This window comes from Nannobrachium achirus, assembly GCF_963921795.1.
Source record: "Nannobrachium achirus genome assembly, chromosome: 1".
Classification (NCBI taxonomy): Eukaryota; Metazoa; Chordata; class Actinopteri; order Myctophiformes; family Myctophidae; genus Nannobrachium; species Nannobrachium achirus.
In genome coordinates, this window is record NC_137810.1 from 37,817,741 (window position 1) to 37,838,255 (window position 20,515).

General features: G+C 40.7%; 1 protein-coding gene across 2 annotated transcripts; it reads left to right on the plus strand.

The window, feature by feature from the left end:
• The first annotated feature begins 527 nt into the window (after positions 1 to 527).
• On the plus strand, positions 528 to 19,989 carry actl6a (actin-like 6A). 2 transcript variants are annotated; one of them, XM_080725265.1, is made up of 14 exons: positions 528 to 663; positions 4,043 to 4,119; positions 6,871 to 7,045; positions 10,247 to 10,347; positions 10,596 to 10,693; positions 10,902 to 10,996; positions 12,031 to 12,152; positions 13,622 to 13,711; positions 14,385 to 14,446; positions 15,335 to 15,449; positions 16,182 to 16,262; positions 16,964 to 17,059; positions 17,420 to 17,506; positions 18,957 to 19,989. In XM_080725265.1, exons 1-14 carry the CDS (start codon positions 639 to 641, stop codon positions 19,035 to 19,037), a joined length of 1,305 nt encoding a protein of 434 aa, XP_080581391.1. In that variant the 5' UTR covers positions 528 to 638; the 3' UTR covers positions 19,038 to 19,989. The 2 variants fall into 2 exon arrangements, with proteins under 2 accessions (XP_080581391.1, XP_080581392.1); XM_080725266.1 differs by having other exon boundaries at positions 12,031 to 12,137.
• Positions 19,990 to 20,515: the final 526 nt, after the last annotated feature.

Here is a 20,515-nt window from a genome sequence, read left to right on the forward strand (position 1 = left end):
TAATTGACAGGGTCACAGACTGCATTCTCTAAACGCGAGTCGCAAGACAAGAGCAAAGTAAGTTGAGACCACCAATCCCTTGGCCTAGACCACCTCATCCAAATGGGTCTATACTCTATAGGCTATTATTACAACTAAATTCATAGTAAATTAGTGTTTGCCATTACATACATTTTCAGTTGTTATCCTCTTAGCAGAGTTTCATTACTGTACGGCCGTATTTTCATATATATTTTTCACAATAGGCTATATAAGTATTCAATAAAGTTTAACTGTCCACTCCTGCCATGCATCGACTGTACTACACAGTAAACGTAACTAAACATTGTATAATCCGCTCCATATGCTATGGATATGGACAACTCTCCGGTATTCTATGGTATTTGGTCTGATCGGAGTTGATCGGCTTTTGCAGTGAACTCTCACACACACTTGATACTGACGTCATCACTAAACGGAAGCAGTGGTGCCATGGATTATTCTGGTTGGATATCTTGCCTCAGTGTGATCCATACTCGTGCCAGTTAGGTTGATCCATGTTAATGCATTTCTTTTGTTGTGATTGCCGTTCAACGCTCTTATTCTAGTAATAGTAATAGATTCCAGAAGCATAACAACCTTGTTTTAATATTTAAAGGATGAGCGGCGGAGTGTATGGCGGCGGTGAGTAGCATTTCCAGGACAGCATATAATGAAATGATTATTTCAACCACGTTGTTCCGTTTTGTTCGCTGTGATGCTATATTCCTAATCCTAGCTAGCATCTTTAGCAGGCTACTTTGCTAACAACATACATGGAAACCAAATCTGTTTAGTACTTTGCTCACTGTAAACACTGGATAGGTGAATAGTAGCTATCAAAGTTTTACTTTTTTAAATGAACTGTCTTGTCTTTCTACATTTTGATTAATAATGAGCCAGCTTGTGGGTACCGTTAGCAGGCAGCAGGCTAATGAATAAACGAATGAATGAAAGTGGGCTGGCCTAACGACCCTTCTTAACGAACTACTGTAACCTAACGAGGTTATCTGTAAAATGCCCAAGTATCATCAAATTGCAACAACGTGCCTCAGAAGTCACTAAAACAAAAATCCAGACCAGTGTTTTACTCTTGAGAGTGTACAAATCCGGAACCATTTGCTTACATTTGTAGATTTTGTACACTCTTTGAGTTATCAATTGGTAATTACACACTCAGGATTTTACATGAAATCTCTACCGTGTATTTGACATGTGCAGTTTGGTGGACATGTTCCTAAACTAGACCAGGTCAACCTGGTTGTGCCAGACCCCCTGTCTGTCATCATCATTTATGACATCATGCCTTTTGTAGGCATGTCATCATCATGTCATCATCATATATACCCTTTATATAGAAAAGGAACAGACCGACATTTGCTTATGTAGGCCTACCCATTTCATGGGTCTGGCAAAAAACTAACCTAGCCCAACCCTACCTTCCCCTGCCCCTTCTTTGTTGCGACCGTAGGTCGCAGTTACTTGCACACTATCCAAACCTCCACCGGCTGTCCCTCCGTCACTCCCTCCGTCACTCTGTCACACGTCACACGTCACACTTTTGCCCTGCTCATATCTCTGCAACCGTTGCCCCGATCCATGCCAGATTTTGCACACACACTCCTTGCCTGCCAAACTACAACCTCCAAGGACCCCCGGAGTTTCGGGGACCCCCAGGTCCCTGGGGGACCCCCAGGTGTAAAAAATTACCAAATGTGCAAAAATGACCAAATGACCACCCCAACGGGGCTGCTCTCTCTGTGTCACACACACACACACACACACACACACACACACACACACACACACACACACACACACACACACACTCTCTCTCTCTCTCAAACATAATGTGTGACCTGCCAAGTGGCAAGGAATGTTGCCACTGTCCTCTCTCTCTCTCACACACACACACACACACACACACACACACACACACACACACACACACACACACACACACACACACACACCCCTTCACACCAGGGAGTCCAGGAAGGATGAGCCTCCATGCTTAAATAAACAGACCTGGGTCCACTATCAAGATCTGCCTGTGGGTGTGTCTACTTAAATCATGCACACCAGTACACAGTATCTCTACAGTCATGTAATCACAACGCATCTGTCCCATCTAGCGCCACCATCAGGACGATTTTGCACAAACTACTTTTTGGCCTATTTATGGAGATAAGCGACCAACGGTCGCTTATCTCCCGATTAGGGAGTCTTACTGGTATATACTGTTTGTTTAGACTTACTGTTTTCTTTTTTTCTTTTTCTTTACATATCTACTGCATAGTACTGTGTTCTATTTGTCTGTCATTCAATGTTATATGAGATACTTTAATGGTTTCCAGTGGAAATAAGCTTAGTCTTTTCATGGATTTCCTTTTAGTGGGTGCATCTCTCCACTCCGACATGTCTCCTTTCCGACATGTCTCCATTCCGACACTAACCCTATCTCTACCCCTACCCTAAACCTTAGGCCCATGGGGAGTGTCGCCACTCCGACAATAAGAAGTCCATTTCGGAGTGGCGACATGTCGGAATGGAGAGAGCCTCCCCCTTTTAGTAGACCTTGTACCAGTGAACTGTACTGTCATGAAACTGTACCTTTTCCTATGCAAACTTCTAATAAAGTCTTCAATCAATCAATCAATCAATCAATCAATCCAGAAGATTGAAGTCATCTGTAGTGCCTTTGGGGACCCTGTTTAGTGTTTACCTTTTTTGTATGTGTGAAGGCGGCATTATTGCCAAATACAAAAAAGGTAAACAGGGTCCCCAAAGGAGCTAAGGTCATCTGGTGATGGGCCACAAGGCTCAGCACACCTCTACCGCTTTGTTCTCAATAATTATTCCATAATGCTTTCTAGCCGTAAGCAACTCTTAGATCTTATGTATTTTTATCCCACGATTTTGTAACCCATTTTCACCCAGTGCCAATTGCCTAAACTGTAATCCTGGGCGCTGCTCTCCCTCTGCCAACCTGGGGAGAGCTAGCCTAGCTCAGCTAGACACAATCCAACCATGTTAAAACAAGGTGGGGATCTATACTGCAGTTATTTAGCTGCATTAGTATAGAGTCGGGCTAAGCCAGGCTAGGGGAGAGCCCCGAACTGAGCTCATGCTTCCTTCAGTGCATGAGGAGTGAGCAGGCCGCTTCTTATGACCTGACAGGGGGGAGCTAACCTGGTTGGACGTACCGCGTCGAAGGAAACCATTATTCCAAACAGTTCCTTTCCCCTCCATCAGGCGCCCTCTAGATCTTATTTTTAATATTTGGAATCTAATATCCGGAATCTAGAGTTGAAACATTGCAGCTGTACGGAAAGATTGAATTATCCTATTTCTATCTGCAATGATTTATTTAATAAAAATCCACCGTACTACTTTATGCGTAGTGCGTATATAGCGTTTCTAAATTGCACATAATGCAACTTATGCAAGAGGCAGCAGGACGTTGCAATATTGAAAATGAGTTCTTCCAAACTCCCAACACTTAGAAAAGAATCACCTGCACAGAATTTATTGACAGAAAGTAGCTCATATTATGTCTACGGTGGATTTTTAGGAAACAAAAACTTTGCAGATAGAAAAAGGATCATTTAAGCGTTCCGTCACTTAACAATCAGATATAACTTTTCTGTTTGGATGTATGTGCTGTCAAGGGTTGGTATTGCAACTCTAGATTCCAGATATTGAAAATAGGATCTAAGAGTTGCTTTCTGTCAGTTGATTGCGTAAAGCCATATTCTTACCATAGAATATGCATCTACAGAGAATGTGGTGATCAATGAATGAGCTGCACACTGAGCTGCACAACAACAGTGTGTTGCCTAGAATAGATCAATGCATAGATTCAACAGAGGTCAGAAATGGCCAGCTCTAAGGCCTTAGCTTAGGCACTTCAGATACACTGACTTGCACTCGCACCCAGAACGTCTTTTAGACATGTCTTGCATCTCGGTATAATGTAATATGTATGTTTGTTTGTCTCATTGCTCTATCGTCTCTTCTGCAGATGAGGTGGGAGCTCTGGTTTTTGATATTGGCTCGTATTCAGTAAGAGCTGGCTATGCGGGAGAAGATTGTCCCAAGGTAAGTGGACCAAGCAAAATGACCTGATTAATAACTATGTATCTTCTTCTCTTCCTCTGTGACTTTTTACTTTCCCATGGGGGGAGAACACCATCTTCAGAAAAATGAGGACTATCACTCTAGAGACAGGTGGCATAAATTGAGTTGAGATCTTTGCTTCTCTGTGTCTTGACTGTGTCCCAGGAAGATATGGGTACTTGTCTGTTTCATATACTATGCTAAACCGTAGTGAAACAGTAGTTGATATGTAGAAGAGGGATGGTGGGGTCTTATGGCCACACACATTTAGACATTTCTGACACAGACACACACACCTCTCACATTTTGGAAAACATTAATGCCTATAACGTTTTTGAACAAGCGATTAAAACATTTTTTGGGGAAAAACTTTAGAAAAAAAAAAAAAAAAAAACGACTCATGACTCACATTCTTTTTTGTCGCGGTGAGCATGAGTCGATTTTCTAGTAGATTTTTGATTTTGTTTTTTGATCCCTAACCCATCGATACAGGTTTTTTCAATTTCGATCCGATCCAATATATACATTTGGATATTTCCCGATACTTTACCGATACCCGATACAGTAGGCTACATGGCAAGTAAAAGTAAATTCATCACCTTTCAATTAAAGCCATTTATTAATTGTAGGATAGGCTTCAGTTCAGCCAAGAGTACAAAATGCAACGTGTCTCATCTCAAGAGTGGAGGAGCGACAAAAAAGGTTTGCTGGATAAGATTGTGGGATATGGTTTATTTAACTCATTTACTGCCTCACCCCGATAATCCAAAGAAAAAGCCTATGTTTCTCTCTGCCAGGCACGATAAACCAGAGAATGTAATATGCTTTAATCGCTATAATATGCTTCCGGTCTCATTTCCGGTTTCCGCCGGATCAGGTTTCTGTATCCGGTTCGGGAGCGGTAGCATAGCGCAGCTAACGCTAGCTATCATGTAACCACTGCTAGATAGAGCTCAGCGATGGAAGCGTCTTTTTTCAATGGGATTTTCTTTTGTTTGAAAGCTGTGATCTAGTGTACACACGCCTGGTGCATGATCCATGCACAGATCGTGCACGATGTGCATGGCATGCGCGCACACACACACACACACACACACACACACACACACACACACACACACACACACACACAGTGTCAATGCTGAAATGAGAGATGTTTTGGGGAGCGTGAGACAGTGTTTTTGACATGTCTGTCTCACATCAAAAATGTAAAAAGGTTGACATCCCTGCTGTCGTGCGCAAGAGTCAGCAAATGATCCTCTGTCAGTAGCCAGTGTTCACCTCAGATTCACCTCTGCTCAGCCAATTATCGCAGAGATCCACTTCAGACAGCGAGTCTCTGTGCGTGAAATAGTGGAGGTGGCTGAACACTACCGCAACACCTTATATATGGTACACAAGGATTTAACCCATTTAGGCCTAGAATTGTTGAATGCTTTAACCAGTGAAAAATAGCAGATATACAAGCTCACAGCGCTGCAAGCTTGTAGATCTGCTATTTTTGAAAAAGTCGTGAAAATGTGTGCAAATCTTTGAATATTTTGCTTCTCGGTGGTCCCTGGAACTGAATATTTTGAGATGCGGGTCCGTGGCCAAATACATATCATTTTGGGGGTCCTTCACATGCAAAAGTTTGAGAACCACAGACATATTAGTCTCTCAAGAACAGACTAACTGAGCTCCAGTTAAGTGAAAGGGACCTTTTCTTTGACGATGGCCAGCCAGATTGCTGACACAGAAACATAGGTTTTTCCTTAGAAGGATTCAAAAGACACTTATAGAATCGGGTCAAAATTCTAATTTTCACGATTTAAAAAAAATAGCAGATCTACAGTACAAGCTTGCAGCTTGTTACCTTTTAGATCTGTTCTTTTTTTGGCAAGCGACACCAGTGTACTATGGAGGTTAAGGCTATACAAGCGTGTGTGTGTGTGTGTGTGTGTGTGTGTGTGTGTGTGTGTGTGTGTGTTTGTGTGTGTGCTTTATATGCCTCCCCTTTTGGTTCTGGGAGAGGTAGACAATCTAAAGCTTGAGTTATGGGCTTTGTGTATATAGGCCTGCTAAGCCGAAGATAATATTGAGCATTCTAGACTAGTCAGTTACCTAAGTCAGTGGTTCTCAACCTGTGGGTCGGAAGTCGGGACCCCCAGGGGGGTCACCAAATAATTCTGGGGGTCCCCAGATGATTAACTTGATGTGCAACCTTGTTTTCTCACTCAACAGTAAACAAACCAACATAAAGTTTAAGTGTATAGAGGGTTTATGCACATTTCTAAAGTGACAATTTAATGACTTTTTAATACCTCAGTCTAAAATGACAAATTAAACGTTGGCCAAATTGTCAAATATGAGAGCCAGAAATTGTGAAAATTGCCGATCTACATGGAGCATGTAGAATTGTAGATCTGCTATTTTCACAATAGAACCTTGTTATATAAAATGTAATGCCTCAACTCTTAGTGTTCGTCAGTGTGAGGGCGTCCCCAAGTAACAACATGGGCAGAAATCACATCAATGATACCACTGACATACTGAGGCTAACGAATATTGTGTCAGCCACATAATCACAACTACATTCGATACGGCTGGTCTTTCCCCCTTAACCTATATCAAAAGCATGAAGTGATCTTGTTGATATTTAATGAACACAAACTTCATCTAAACTCACCAGACTGGGTTTTGCCCTGACTCCTGACTCATCTTGTCCTTATTTGGGTTTTGGGCCTGGTTCAGGCGGACTTTCCTACGGTCATCGGTGTGACTCTGGACCGAGAGGATGGCAGCACTCCCATGGAGACGGACGGAGACAAGAGCAAGCAGAGCGGGACCACCTATTACATTGACACCAACCAGCTGAGGGTGCCCAGAGAAAACATGGAGGTCATGTCACCGCTCAAGAATGGCATGAGTGAGTCTTCAAACGGTTGTTTTTATGTCACAGTTCTATGTCGATATACAGATGTGTATTGATTTCCAAAAGATTTTCCTTTTCACTTAAAGCTTTTTTTATGCCTGTTTTCATACAACATCGCTTCACCAGGCTTTCTGGGGGAAAGCCTGGTATTAGTTTACTAAACAGGTTGGTTGATCCGGTCTAGACCGGATAATATCCTACGTCACTTGTATTCAAAACGGACTACACTTTGGCCGGAACTACCAAACCGTAATCAGTCTTAACCCAAAACAAAGCTACTTGCGCATGCGCCAACTACTTGCCCATAAACTGATTCCGGTTTGGTCATTTTGTAGTCCGTTTTGACTACAAAATGACGTCATCCGCTCCCGACCGGATCAAAAGCCCGAAATTGGAAGCGATCCCAGGCTAGTTTTAATATATAGGGGAACAAGTGACATTCTGTGGTTCCTTTCTGGTTTGTTTATACGTTTCTAATGTAGAATTCTAGAGTGACTTGGAGACATGCAGAGACCTAGAGTAGCTTTCACAGACTCAAAGATAAACTGTTGTAGTCCTGTCCTACTAAGACTGTAACGCCTAGAAATCTAGTTTAACTAAGGAGTTGACACAGAAAGCTAGAATTTGGAATGTGACACAATGGCCCATTTTGCCAACCCATATTTTTTATTGTTGAAAATGGTTCACACACGGCGTACTGTTGTGGTACAGTCGGTAGCTATTACAATACTTCAGATGAGCATTTATAGTGTGGAACTCCACAACTGTGCATGTTTGCCTCTGTGATATGCAAGCCTAAACATTTTTTACATTTTGGTCTGATGAAGAACCAATTACAGCCAACATCTTTTTGGAGGATCGCAATATTGCACTCATGGCAGACTTTTGTCACCTTTCCCTGCCCGACTTACAGTCCCTGCCCGACTTACAGTATCATTGTAACCTCAGCATAAAAATCCTACCATTTTGTTTCTGGCTTCAAATGGATCAAAATAAACATTTCGCCTCCTCCATACTATATTGGTTTCTTTAAAGATGACAACTATGTATAACAACTACATTGCTTTCGTCTCAGATCTAGGGCCCTATTATGATCCAGGTCTTATGCCTTATGCCTTAACTTCTTTACCTTTTTTTCACTATTTTGAAACATATTTTTAAATACTTCAAATGCTGATCTACATCTGCACGTTGTGAACTTGCAGATCAGCTATTTGAAATATTTAAAAAACTAAAACAAAATAGTAAAAAAAGGCAAAGAAGTTAAGGCATAAGGCATAAGACCTGGATCATAATAGGGCCCCTAGTGTTGTATTTTAATTCGTTTTTTTGGGGAACACAATAGTCATTCATTACTAATAAGCAATGTCCTGTTTCTTTACTTTGCTTACCCAATTATTGTGGTATTTGATCAAGTATGCTTATTTGAATGAATGTTTACTTTCTACACTCAAGTTGTTGTACTCGGTCTAAACACAGCTGCTGTTTGATAGAGTGCACTGTCCCCTCAGAAGTGTCACTGGATATGAAGCATTGTCTCCTACATACTGACATACTGTAGCTGACTATGCTAATCAAAAATCCAGTCCAGGAGGGGTATAGCTGTGGGTCTATTTAGAGAAGACTGTGACCCCAATCGTAATTGCGGCAGAACTGAGCTGTGGGACTGCAGACCCCCTTAGAGAGATGACCTGGAACATTGGTGCCTGTCGCTCAAATTATCCCCCACTGCTCTATTTTCTCTGCCATCTGACCCAATGATGATGCCAAAAGGTGCACGTTTATGTGTGACGTGGGTCCTTCTGCAGGCATGTGCCTATGAGGTTGAAGGTCACTTGGTTTTGTTGGGGGGGGGGGGGGGGGGGTTGCCGTTGGTTTTGTTGGGGGGGGGGGGGGGGTTGACGTTAAACATGTATTTAATGAATGTCGTGTAGTCGGTGTATGAACAATGAGGTTCTCATTGTGCAAGTTAACTGTTGAGCAGTGTGTGACTGTCCTCCTTCATTCATGGATGAGGACTTGTTTAATTTATATATATTATATTTAACATTATAGAGCAGTTTTTTAATTTACCCCCTGATGAAGACCTTTTTTAATCCACACCTCTGTTTTTTCAGTATATAGTGACATAGTTTGATATATCAACTTTAATCCCAAAAAGAGTGTAGTCATGATTATGAAGACTAAAGAGTATCGTAACATCTCATCCACACTGCCCGCAACGCGAGCGATGAAATCTCATTAAAATACATTTGTTTCAATGGGAACTTACCGCGAGCGGCAACGTGTTGTGCAGCGACATCGCCCTCCCCTCCTATGTTCGCTCGCAGAGTCTCTATTTGAGCGAGGTATCATGGCCATGTCCCACCTCGAAATACTAAAAAAAAAAAAAAAAGTTCACTTCAGGCTACATCGCAACGCAATGGCGACGCTCCATATGAGGACAGTATTTTGTGCGACATCGCCGTTGGAACGCTCACTCGCTGGCAGTGTGGATGACCTCTTTTTATCTGGCAGAGGTGCTCAAAGTTGTAGACGAGGTCAAATATCTGGGTCACATCATTAGGGCTGACCTCTGATGATGATGATGATGATGTTCAGAGACAGTACTGTAAATTTAATGCACACGCCAACATGTTGTCGCATACATTTTATGTGTAATTATGATTGCGGGTGGCATATAATGATGCTCTTAGAATCCTGCTGAGACTCCTGAGGTGGACAAGTGCCAGCCAATTGTTTGTAAGAAGTGATGTTCCCACTCTAGATGCTGTCCTCAGGAATCTGATGTCGTTTTTTGACATGGTTGAAGGACTCAAAAAATGTAATCATAATGGCTTTAACCATGCCTAAGAAGAGCAGCATTAGGTACTCTTCTTGTTTTTGGAGACATTGGAGGGTGTATCTGTAATATATGGTTTTTAGATGTACCTCTTTTCTATGTTTTAGTTTTTAATCCTGTTGTGTGTTGTCCCCTGTATAGTCCATACTTTATATGGACATATTAGTCTGAAATAAAGATAGATTGATATTATATAGTTAAAGAATTTTAACATATCTCTTCCAACTCAAACTTGTTAGTACAATGGCTAAAGGTGGGCTTTTTTGCATCGACATAAATACAAGAGCAGTATACGCATAAGAGCAACAAAAACATATTTTCTCTGTTCTTTTCTGTCCCACCTCCCTGTGCAGTCGAGGACTGGGACAGCTTCCAGGCCATTCTAGATCACACCTATAAGATGCACTTCAAGTCCGAGCCCAGTCTTCACCCAGTGCTCATGTCAGAAGCTTCAGTAAGTATAAGCCTGATCAACACTGGTTATTTGAGCTGTGAAAGAATAAACCATGTGGCAGATGCCTTTCAAAACTGATGGGGCTGAGACTATTTGTTGTTAGTGTATGTTGTTCTAACAACCCCTATTGTACTGTACTTGGTATTTTTTATCCTCCTGTGTACCTTGAATCTCCGATAAACCTTATGTGACAAAGAATACTGTGATCTAATGCAAATGGTACTATGATCTGTTCTGTGTGTCTGCAGTGGAACACGCGAGCGAAGCGGGAGAAGCTGACAGAACTGATGTTCGAACATTACAACATTCCTGCTTTCTTCCTTTGTAAAACAGCGGTGCTGTCTTCGTATCCTTTTTGCGTCACTCCCTCCCGCCTGCAGTCCAATCATGGCAACAAAGCTCACATTCTATAATGGCACGTTTGATCGCAGGTCATCAGTTTTCATATGATGGGAGATTGAAGGATCTATGTAACTCGGCTCTTTAGACTTGATTACTGATCTCTGTTCGTCGAAATATCTACTGTAACATTTCCTTGACTCTGAGGATCTCAGCTTTGCCAACGGGCGTTCCACGGGCCTGGTGTTGGACAGCGGGGCCACACACACCACAGCTATTCCTGTGCATGACGGTTACGTCCTGCAGCAAGGTGACTGTCATCAAGTTGAGAATGTCTTTTCTGTTGAGTGACTCTTGTCTAAAGGGTCCTGTATTAGCCTTTACGTCAGTGTCTACTGCAAGGTGATTTAATTTGGACCGTTAGACACCTCATGCACACATAAATAATTCTGAACTGACTGTAAAATTTAAGATTCAAGCCTGCTGTGCAAATGCACCTCCCGTAATGACTCCATGTCCCCATCTATAGGCTGATATTTTCAGCAATGGCTGAGAATAATTGCCACACTAAGGAATTTCCCATTGAAACCAGTGGTCACAACAGCTCTGAGAAAGAGACTAAGGGTTGAAATTATAATAATAAAAAACACTATAAAAAACACCTATGACCAAACATTTTGGGCATAGGTGAACTAACAGGGGGTGCGTTCGGAAATGTGCACCGGGTGTGTGCTCAGTGTGGTGAGTGCAGTGGGCGTGACGTTGTAGAGTGCGTTCAGTGTGGCTTGTTTACGAACGACCAGTTAAGCTGTGCGCTTTTTCACTCTGAACTCTGAAGTCTGAAGGTAAACTTTCTGAAATGCAGTAGTTGCTAATGTAACGTTGATTTTGCAAGGAGATGTAATTCATAACATTGGCATACCTGCTGTTAGTTTACACGTTGATGCGTGTGAAACTATCAAGCCCAAACGACCAATTAAGCTGCAAATGCTGCATTTTGCAGTCATTTCCTCACCAATGAAAACACTGCACCGACGCACCACACTGCCAAACCCCATCTTCTGAGTAGGGTCGGTGAGTGCGTGCACTCAACACACCGGTGTGCCGCGCACTGAATTTCCGAACGACAACGCACCAAGTGCACCGAATAAACAAACGACAACATGGCACACCAGTGCGTTGAGTGCGCATTTTCCGAATGCACCCAGGTTCACCTATGACCAAAATGGAGATGCCAGGCAGCCACACAGATCTGCTCATCTTAGTCTAGATGAGCAGGACGATATTTCATTGTGCTCTGTCTACAATGACTAGTAACTTTGTTTTATTTTTTCCCTCTGATAGGCATTGTGAAGTCACCTCTGGCTGGAGACTTTATGAGCATGCAATGTAGAGAGCTATTTCAAGAATTAAGTGTTGAAATAGTCCCTCCTTACATGATTGCATCAAAGGTGAGACCTGCTAAAGTAAGTCAAAACCATTTTCATATCTCACTGACTATTTATCTCACGGTGGTGGGAGGTGTATTGTAAGTACTTATTTCACAAATATGTTTTCTAGGCATGGCCCCTTTTGAAGGAGATTGAGTGCTTCATTTTTCTTTTCAGACATTTTACTTTTACTGTGTATGGCTGCACGCTGCAAATGGATCCATTGTGTGTCGAGCTTGTGTTTGTGATATACCCACATGCTGTGTATACTGTATACACATGCTCACCCTATGCCTGTCATTTAAACCACACTACATATTTCTAGATGATGATCAAACATATCTTCTGGATTTTTGTTGGCATGCAATGATTTTGGCTATGTCAACTCTCAACACAAGTTAATATCTTAAAGCCATACTGTGTAACTTATTAAATGAAACAAAAGTCATTTTTGATTTCATCTTTCACTGGTATAGTTTTCACAATAACCAGTTCACATAAATGTATTTTTGACAACTTCTCTAAACAGTTATAATCATGAGTGTAAGCCCCCAAAAAACTCATGCCGAAATTACTTAGGCACTGGAAATGTATTTATTTATGTATATGATATGATAAATATTGTTTCTGATGACCTGTTGGATTAAAAAATATTCTTGTGTGCTAGGAACATTCTTTCCCTATTGACAAATGCTGTCAATGACAGGTGTAGTCAAAATAAGACTACTGAAATGACAGTTACACAGTATGGTTTTAAAGAAAGACCAGAAGCACAAGCACCTCACTATCTGGTTCACCATATTAGTGATATGTACCTAGAATGGCTTTGTGCATCTGTGTTGTATAGAGCACCAAAGTCTGACGTAATTTACACATCCTACCTGGGCTGTGTTTCTTTTTTTTTTATCCCCATAGACTTTTTTTTAAATATCTCGTCAAATAAAACTGTTCCAAAAATAAACCAGAATCAACTGACAAAAATGATAATGTTACTGCCGCCAAATTAGTTAAATTTTCACCAGAAACGGGCTGTATCAAATATGAGTGACTATCGTAAACAATACAGCGGCACCTCCCCGACAATATCGCATAGACAGTTTGTTTATTTTTGGACCACAAAGCTTATCTGAGACGATTTTAAGATGACCCAATGTTATTTTCCATATAGAAAAAGCTCCGACCCAGGGGATGAACGAGTGACGTCAGGACTTGGGTACTCTATAACCGTACCAGTGATATGTACCCAGAATGGCTGTGTGCATCTGAGCTGTAAACTGCACTAGTGATATGTACTGTATGTACCCAGAATGGCTGTTCGTATCTGTGCTGTTAACTGTACTGGTGATCGTGCCGTATAACTGCTCTAGTGATATGTGCCCAGGTCAGAGTGGCTGTGTGCATCTGTGCTGTGTTATACCTGCAATGTGTTTCACCTCCATGCACTCGTACCTCATGGCCGTCTTCAGACTAGCCACTGCCCAAAACCACTTTCTTTGTCCTTGCAGGATGCTGTGCGTGAGGGCGCACCGGCTAGCTGGAAGAAGAAAGAGAAACTACCTCAAGTTACGCGCTCCTGGCATAACTACATGTGTAATGTAAGCAACGCGCCTGTCTGACTCTGCTGTTAAATTATATGATGACTACTCTTGGACAAAACGGTGTATTGATGAATGTCAGCTAGGGCTGGGCAATTGGCTGAAAATGTATCAAAATAGACATTTATAAGTTAGAACCAATAACCAATCTAAAAAAAGAAAATAGAAAATTCTTAAATAGTCGAGAAGCAAGGTTTAAAAAAAACATTTATTTCTTATATATCAACAAATGACACAAATAAGATTTCCTATCGGCTAAATCGATGAGACAGATTAACCACACCATTGCACTTTGTTGTGCAATGGTGACTTGCAAAAATGGGGGACGTGGGGGGAAAAAAACACACAAGCTCACAATGCAATATGTGTTGTGAGCGTGTGTAGATCAAGATATTGACTCTGGAAAAGCTCACAATTGGGTCAAACACCTTAATGCTGCCACCGATGATGAGACATTAGTGTAAATAAAAGATTTGTATGCATTAATTACTAATTAAGTAAAGACTTCAAGAATAAAACTCCTAAAACTGCAGTAGTCAACTGGAGAAATGGAGAAAGAGACCGATTCAAGATGGAGGAAAGTTGTAGGCGAGATGTAGACCATCAAAATGTGGTCTCTGCTTTAAAGTGCTGTGGTGATCATGTGCTGTTTTTTCTTCCCTGCCATCTACAGACTGTGATCCAGGACTTCCAGGCCTCTGTGCTGCAGGTGTCAGACTCGCCATACGATGAACAGTAAGACTTATATGGAATGTAATCCTAAAACCATATTATGCTATGTGTCTCTGCTGGAAGATTTCAATTCTAGCTGTGTTAATTAACTCATTGAGTGCCTATCCCGAACTAGTTCGGCTTTATTATCGCATCCCAGAGTGCCAATCCCGAACTAGTTGGGCTTTTTAATAAAAAAAAAAAAAGAAAAAATGTTGTCCTCTGTTTACAGAGGACGATATTTGCCGATATTTGCTGATATTTACCATCCACTCCAATGCAATCCAGGATCTTTAGAGCTCATTTTCTCTGTTTTTTCTCCCATGCATGAGGTGTGCAAGGTTTAATCATGGCTAAGTTGACGAAAATCTAAATCTAAAATGCTTGGTAGCCAATAGCTAACTTCAAGCTAACTTCATCCTCTTCCTGTACATGCACAAAGGAAAGTGTTCTGGCAAGTCATGGCTCCAGGGCTTGGGCATGCATTACCAGCATATCTCTATTATTCTCTGGCCACTGGGCGCCCTCTAGTGGTGATAGGCTGGCATTAAATGAGTTAAGAAGAGTTGATACATTTCCTAGTTATCCACCTTAACCCATTAAAACAAGGAAAACATCTGTGTCATTTTAGCTGTAGCAGAAGGGAATAACAAAAGAGCATCCTTTTTGCTGGAAGTGCCGGAACCTTTTTTTTTCTTTGATTTGTTATAAGAGATCCCTTCTGAACATTATTTTGCACCTTTTTGGTGGTCCTACACATCTGTCCCCAACCTTTAGGTTGCCGCCTTCTAAAAGCTATATACTGTATATAGTTTTTCAGAAAACTCAGGAGGATTTAGAACGTTGTTTAGAGCAGTAGTTCTAAAAAAAATAAAATAAAGTGTTTAACCTAACCCGATTTCCTTTCCTTAGGGTAGCAGTCCAGATGCCCACTGTTCACTATGAGTTGCCTAATGGTTACAACTGTGACTTTGGGGCAGAGAGACTTAAGATCCCAGAGGGACTGTTTGACCCGTCTAATGCCAAGGTAAGCATGTCTGGCACTCTGAACTACAGTACAAATATTGCTTAATCCAGAATAAGGTTGATGTTATCAAATAGCACCACAAGTGTCTTGGAGTGGTTTGTTTTTTGTCAAAACACCTAATCAGGTACAGCGAGTGAGTAAAATAATAGGGATACTTGTCCAAGTCCATTTGAAATCGAAGATGGCGTTATTCCCCCGGGTCCCGTTTTTATTTTTTATCCCCATATAAGAGCTGTATTCCAAACATAAACCATCGTTTATGATATCCATTCATATTAGATACAGCCTGTTTCTGGAGAACATTTAGTTATTCTGCCGGAAAACATATGAAACTACACTTCCGTGACAGTTTGTTGTGTTTGAAATTACTGTTCCCTACCAGCCGCGTTCATGGAAAATGTTGTTGTTGGGTTTTGTTTGACTCGTTTCTAGTGTTTATTGTGTTACTCTTTGGGTAAATGTGTACATTTCCACCTTTAGTTGATGCTTCATATGAGTGAAATCGCCAACGTGGTGTGTTAATTTTTGGAACACAGTTCTGTTCTTATATGAGGCGATCTAAGATTCCCCTATGGGGATATCAATAAATATAAATAATGGGATAAATAAAAAAATAATGGGAACCTGGGTAATAACCTGGGGTATAAGTTCATATAACCACTGGTATTCTGGTGTGAAAGAGGTCCATTCTATTGTTGTAAAGCTGTTGTGTATGTTGTTTGATTTCCACAGGGACTGTCTGGTAACACCATGTTAGGAGTTGGCCACGTGGTGACCACCAGTGTGGGGATGTGTGATATCGACATTCGACCGGTAATTATAGTGGATTTTTTTAAACGTGGGTTTGGGGTGCAGCAAAGTATCTCCTACTCTACAGTGTATAGAGTACTTGGTGTCATTTTCAAACATGTTGGGAGTAATTTTAACATCTACTCTGGCTTTTTTGAGTACCCCAGACAGTTTTTTAATTTCTTGATTCACAATATTCTAATATTTGATATACATTTTATCAGACACGCCCCCTTCTATACAAATCCATCGTAACTTCAAACTCCATTTTAATCATTACAGATTCATCGGAATTATATTAGAAAGTATATTAGCATATTGATGAGGGTTTGTTCCTAATAAATAAAAATATTTAGCTGAGAAAAATACTAAATAGGGCCATTATTGATCAAACATTTATATTTCTGACCAAGTTTGGATGTGGGAACTGGAACTTTAAGTACATATGTTATAAGTGGTTAAAATGCATTAAAACGCAACAATAACAGATTTTTAAAATATGTGTTGGATTAACTAGCTCAAGCTAGTTTCAAGTGTCTGCAAATTGTGTTTCATCCCGTACTGAAATTAATTAAATCCACTTGGCTTCCCCCGAAAATCAAACGAACCACAGAAAAAGGTCAGCCGTAATGTCAAGTAACCATGAGTCACATAGACAATGGGCTAAACTTGCCAGACCACTGGTTTGGTAACATGAATTGCTTACTATGTGGTGTCTCTCTCAGGGTCTGTATGGCAGCGTGGTGGTGACAGGAGGAAACACACTTATTCAGGGCTTTACTGATCGACTAAACAGAGAACTCTCTCAGAAGACCCCTCCTGTGAGTACTTGACAACGCTGTCTGTCACTTGATATTGATATAACAGTTTGGTGTGTGTGCAAAACATAAATTCGAAATGTCCTCCTAATCTTGAATGCCTTTCTTTTCTTTCAATGTTTATATGACTTTATGAACCATCACCTTGTATAGAGCCATCTTGTCCAGCAAATAAACATCTACAAAAGTATTCATACATGGCATTTCCCACGTTTATAAATGAAGGAAAATTTCTACCAGCATCAGACTGAAAAGAAATTTAAAAAAGTCTCAAAATTAATGAAAATAAAATTTGTTATACTTTAACTTAAGAGCCTTTGGAACACAATGTTCTGCTAGTCTAACATGGTGTCTTGTCTACAGAGCATGAGGCTTAAGCTGATCGCTAACAACACAACAGTGGAGCGACGGTTCAGTGCTTGGATAGGAGGCTCCATCCTGGCATCACTAGTAAGTAAAGGCAGTTGGTATTTAATTTGGGACAATAAATGGAGTGAACTGCTATAGCAGTTTAGAGTGATGTAAAAGCAGTCGTTTAGAGATTCATTTCTTTAATTTACTTGTACCACAATGATTAAATATATACTGCTCAAAAAAAATGAAGGGAACAAAATGTTCTCTTAATTTATTTGAATTTATTTGAGTATAGTATACTGTAGTACTTCTAAAAAAAAAAAGCTCAAAGAATTAAGGGAACATTTTGTTCCCTTCATTTCTTTGAGCAGTGGTATAATAATAATTTTAATCAAAAACATTATCAGTCGTCAGTATTTAAGTGGGGGTGAAAATGTGACCTTTTGCCCCGTTTTCATTGAGCAAAACTTCTGGAAGTTTTGTCAAAAATGAAGGCAATTTTGAAATTCACGCCATGTGAAAACGGCCACTTATTTTGTGTTCTGGGAGTTTTGAAGTCCTAAATTTGACGGCAAAATACCTAGTAATTTTTGCTGAAAGTACCGGGAGAAAAGAAATTTCCCCACAGTGAAAACGCATACCGTTATTTTTGACGTTTTTTTTACAAGCAGGTGCATGAAAGGAGCCAATAATAACAGTTAAAACATTGTATCTGGCCTATTTTTAGTATGATTGGGACACAATGCGCTCATTATGCTGTGGTGAAAGTTGGAAGCTTTACCAACTCAAAAAGCTCCGTCATTGTTAATAGTTTCTCGTCGTTGTGATGACTGATGAATCATGATTAAAAGTGTTTTACAGAGCAGCGCATCGGGTTTGGTCATCCGTATGGTGACGCGTGAAAAAGAAAACAAAACAAAACACAGCTAATCTACAAGCCCACAAGTGCAACAACACGTTGCATAACGCATAAGCGATCCTTTCTGAACCTTATGTGTTGCATGAAGAATAAGTCTTGAAACTTGTTAAATCCATTTGTAGGGTTTAGGGTGAGACTGAGAGAGAAAGAATGAGAGACATATAACGAACTGCAGCACTCGACTCACTCCAGCAAGCAAGCTGCCAGTGTTGCCATGTCTGCTAATTATAAGCGACTCTGGACTTGATTTCCGTAAAGTTACTTGTATATTTGATAGTTGCTGGTTTCGTTTTATTTGTTGTGAGCTTGTAGATCGGTAATTTTCAATTAGCTGATGTGGCGATGCGTATAGTTTTAAAGTGCTTGTGTGGCCTAGATAATATCACTTTTTGGGGCTTATTTTCGTACACCTGGTTGCTTATTTCTCTCACAAAATCTGGCAACACTGGTTTTCATGCCGCTTCAATGGTTTAGTGAAAACGAGCGCTACCAGCATTTTTGCTGCCTATGAGGGCATGTGAAAACACCCAAAAAAACGAAACTCCCGGCAAGTTATGCTAATTATAATTATCTATTTTGCCGGAAAAATTACGGAACTGCAATGAAAACATGCCTTTTGTCTCCTAGGGAACCTTCCAGCAGATGTGGATCTCCAAACAGGAGTATGAGGAAGGGGGGAAGCAGTGTGTGGACAGGAAGTGCCCTTGATTTGATCGCCTATTTCTCCCAGGCTGCGTTCTGACACTGTCTTCATCATATTGAGTTCACCTCTGACCCTGGACTCAGGAACATTCTTTTGTTTTTTATAACTATTGATGGACTTTGTGTGTATGTCTGTTGAACTTTGTTTTTATGTTGAATACCTAGGCCATAAATAACTGTAACAAAAGTGAGTTCATTTATTCATGTTGTTGGTCTGTCCACTGCCTTATGATGTATTTATTTACATTGTCGGTGTCCTCTAGAACAGGGGTCTTCAACAGGGGGTCCGGGACCCCGGCCTAGGGGGTCCTCCAAATCTCCCAATCCTTTTTATATTAACAACTTGAACCAAAGTGTCCATATTCTAGAGAACCGTAGCCAAAAATAGCAGATCTACAAGCTCACAACGCCTCGTGCTGCGAGGTGTTGTGAGCTTGTAGATCGGCTATTTTAGGAGGTTTTTAAGAGGTTTGGTGTAGAGGGGAAAAAGAACAGACTAAGTACAGAGTGAAAGGTCAAGTTTATTAGTTAATGACGGCTCAAGTGGTTAAATATCTGAAAACACAAATTGAAATGAATCCAAAACACGATGATTGTGCGGTCAAACGATGAAACAATATAGAATCTATGAAAAGGTTGTGGGGGTCCCTGCTTCATTATCTCTCAACTAAGGGGTCCTTGGCCTGAAAACGTTGAAGACCCCTGCTCTAGAAGCCTGTCTTTATCCAAAAAGTCCATTTAGGACTGGCATTTCGACACCAGTAACGTGTAGTGTCAGTGGATGTACATTCTACAGTTTGAAGTGAACAGTGTTGTTTGTCTTGAAGCCTCTGAGTAAGAAATAAGCTCATCATTGGCAAACAGCAGTCAAATCTCAGTGCTTACTCAAGTAAAATCTATTTAATTTTCACTTTTGTTAATCATCTTTTGAAAATAAAGTTCTTTTTTAGTTAACGGAGTCCTGGGAGTATTGTAATTTCATATAGGCTCAATTTATACCGCCTGGTCACATTTTCATTTGATAAAATTACATATTTTAATTAAGCTGAAAGGTTATACCTTCATCTACAGTATATAAATGCACAGAATCTGTGTTGTGTGTGCCGTGCATGTCCCGCATATGGAGAACTGGTATGGCCGATTGACATCAAACGGAATCACAGAAGACCAGAGGGAGTGAAGTGATGGATCAGCGTTTGCCAAGAAATCCATTAATCCACAAAAGTCTGCTTGTGTCCATTTCTTTGCCATCAGGTCATTCCCGTCTGTGATGTCCATACGAGTAAAAAAAAAAAAAAGCCTCCCAAGTATGATGAGTAACTGCAAAGTACTGACAACGGGTAGCCAGAGGGACATGCATTCCCAAAAGGCATTGCCCTTTATTCGTTAATTATGGAATATCAGTCGTACAAAAATGTTTCGTTTTGAAGCCACCTGGCTCATTCTACTTTCCAAAATACCATCCCAGTTCTGATGCTTTTGTC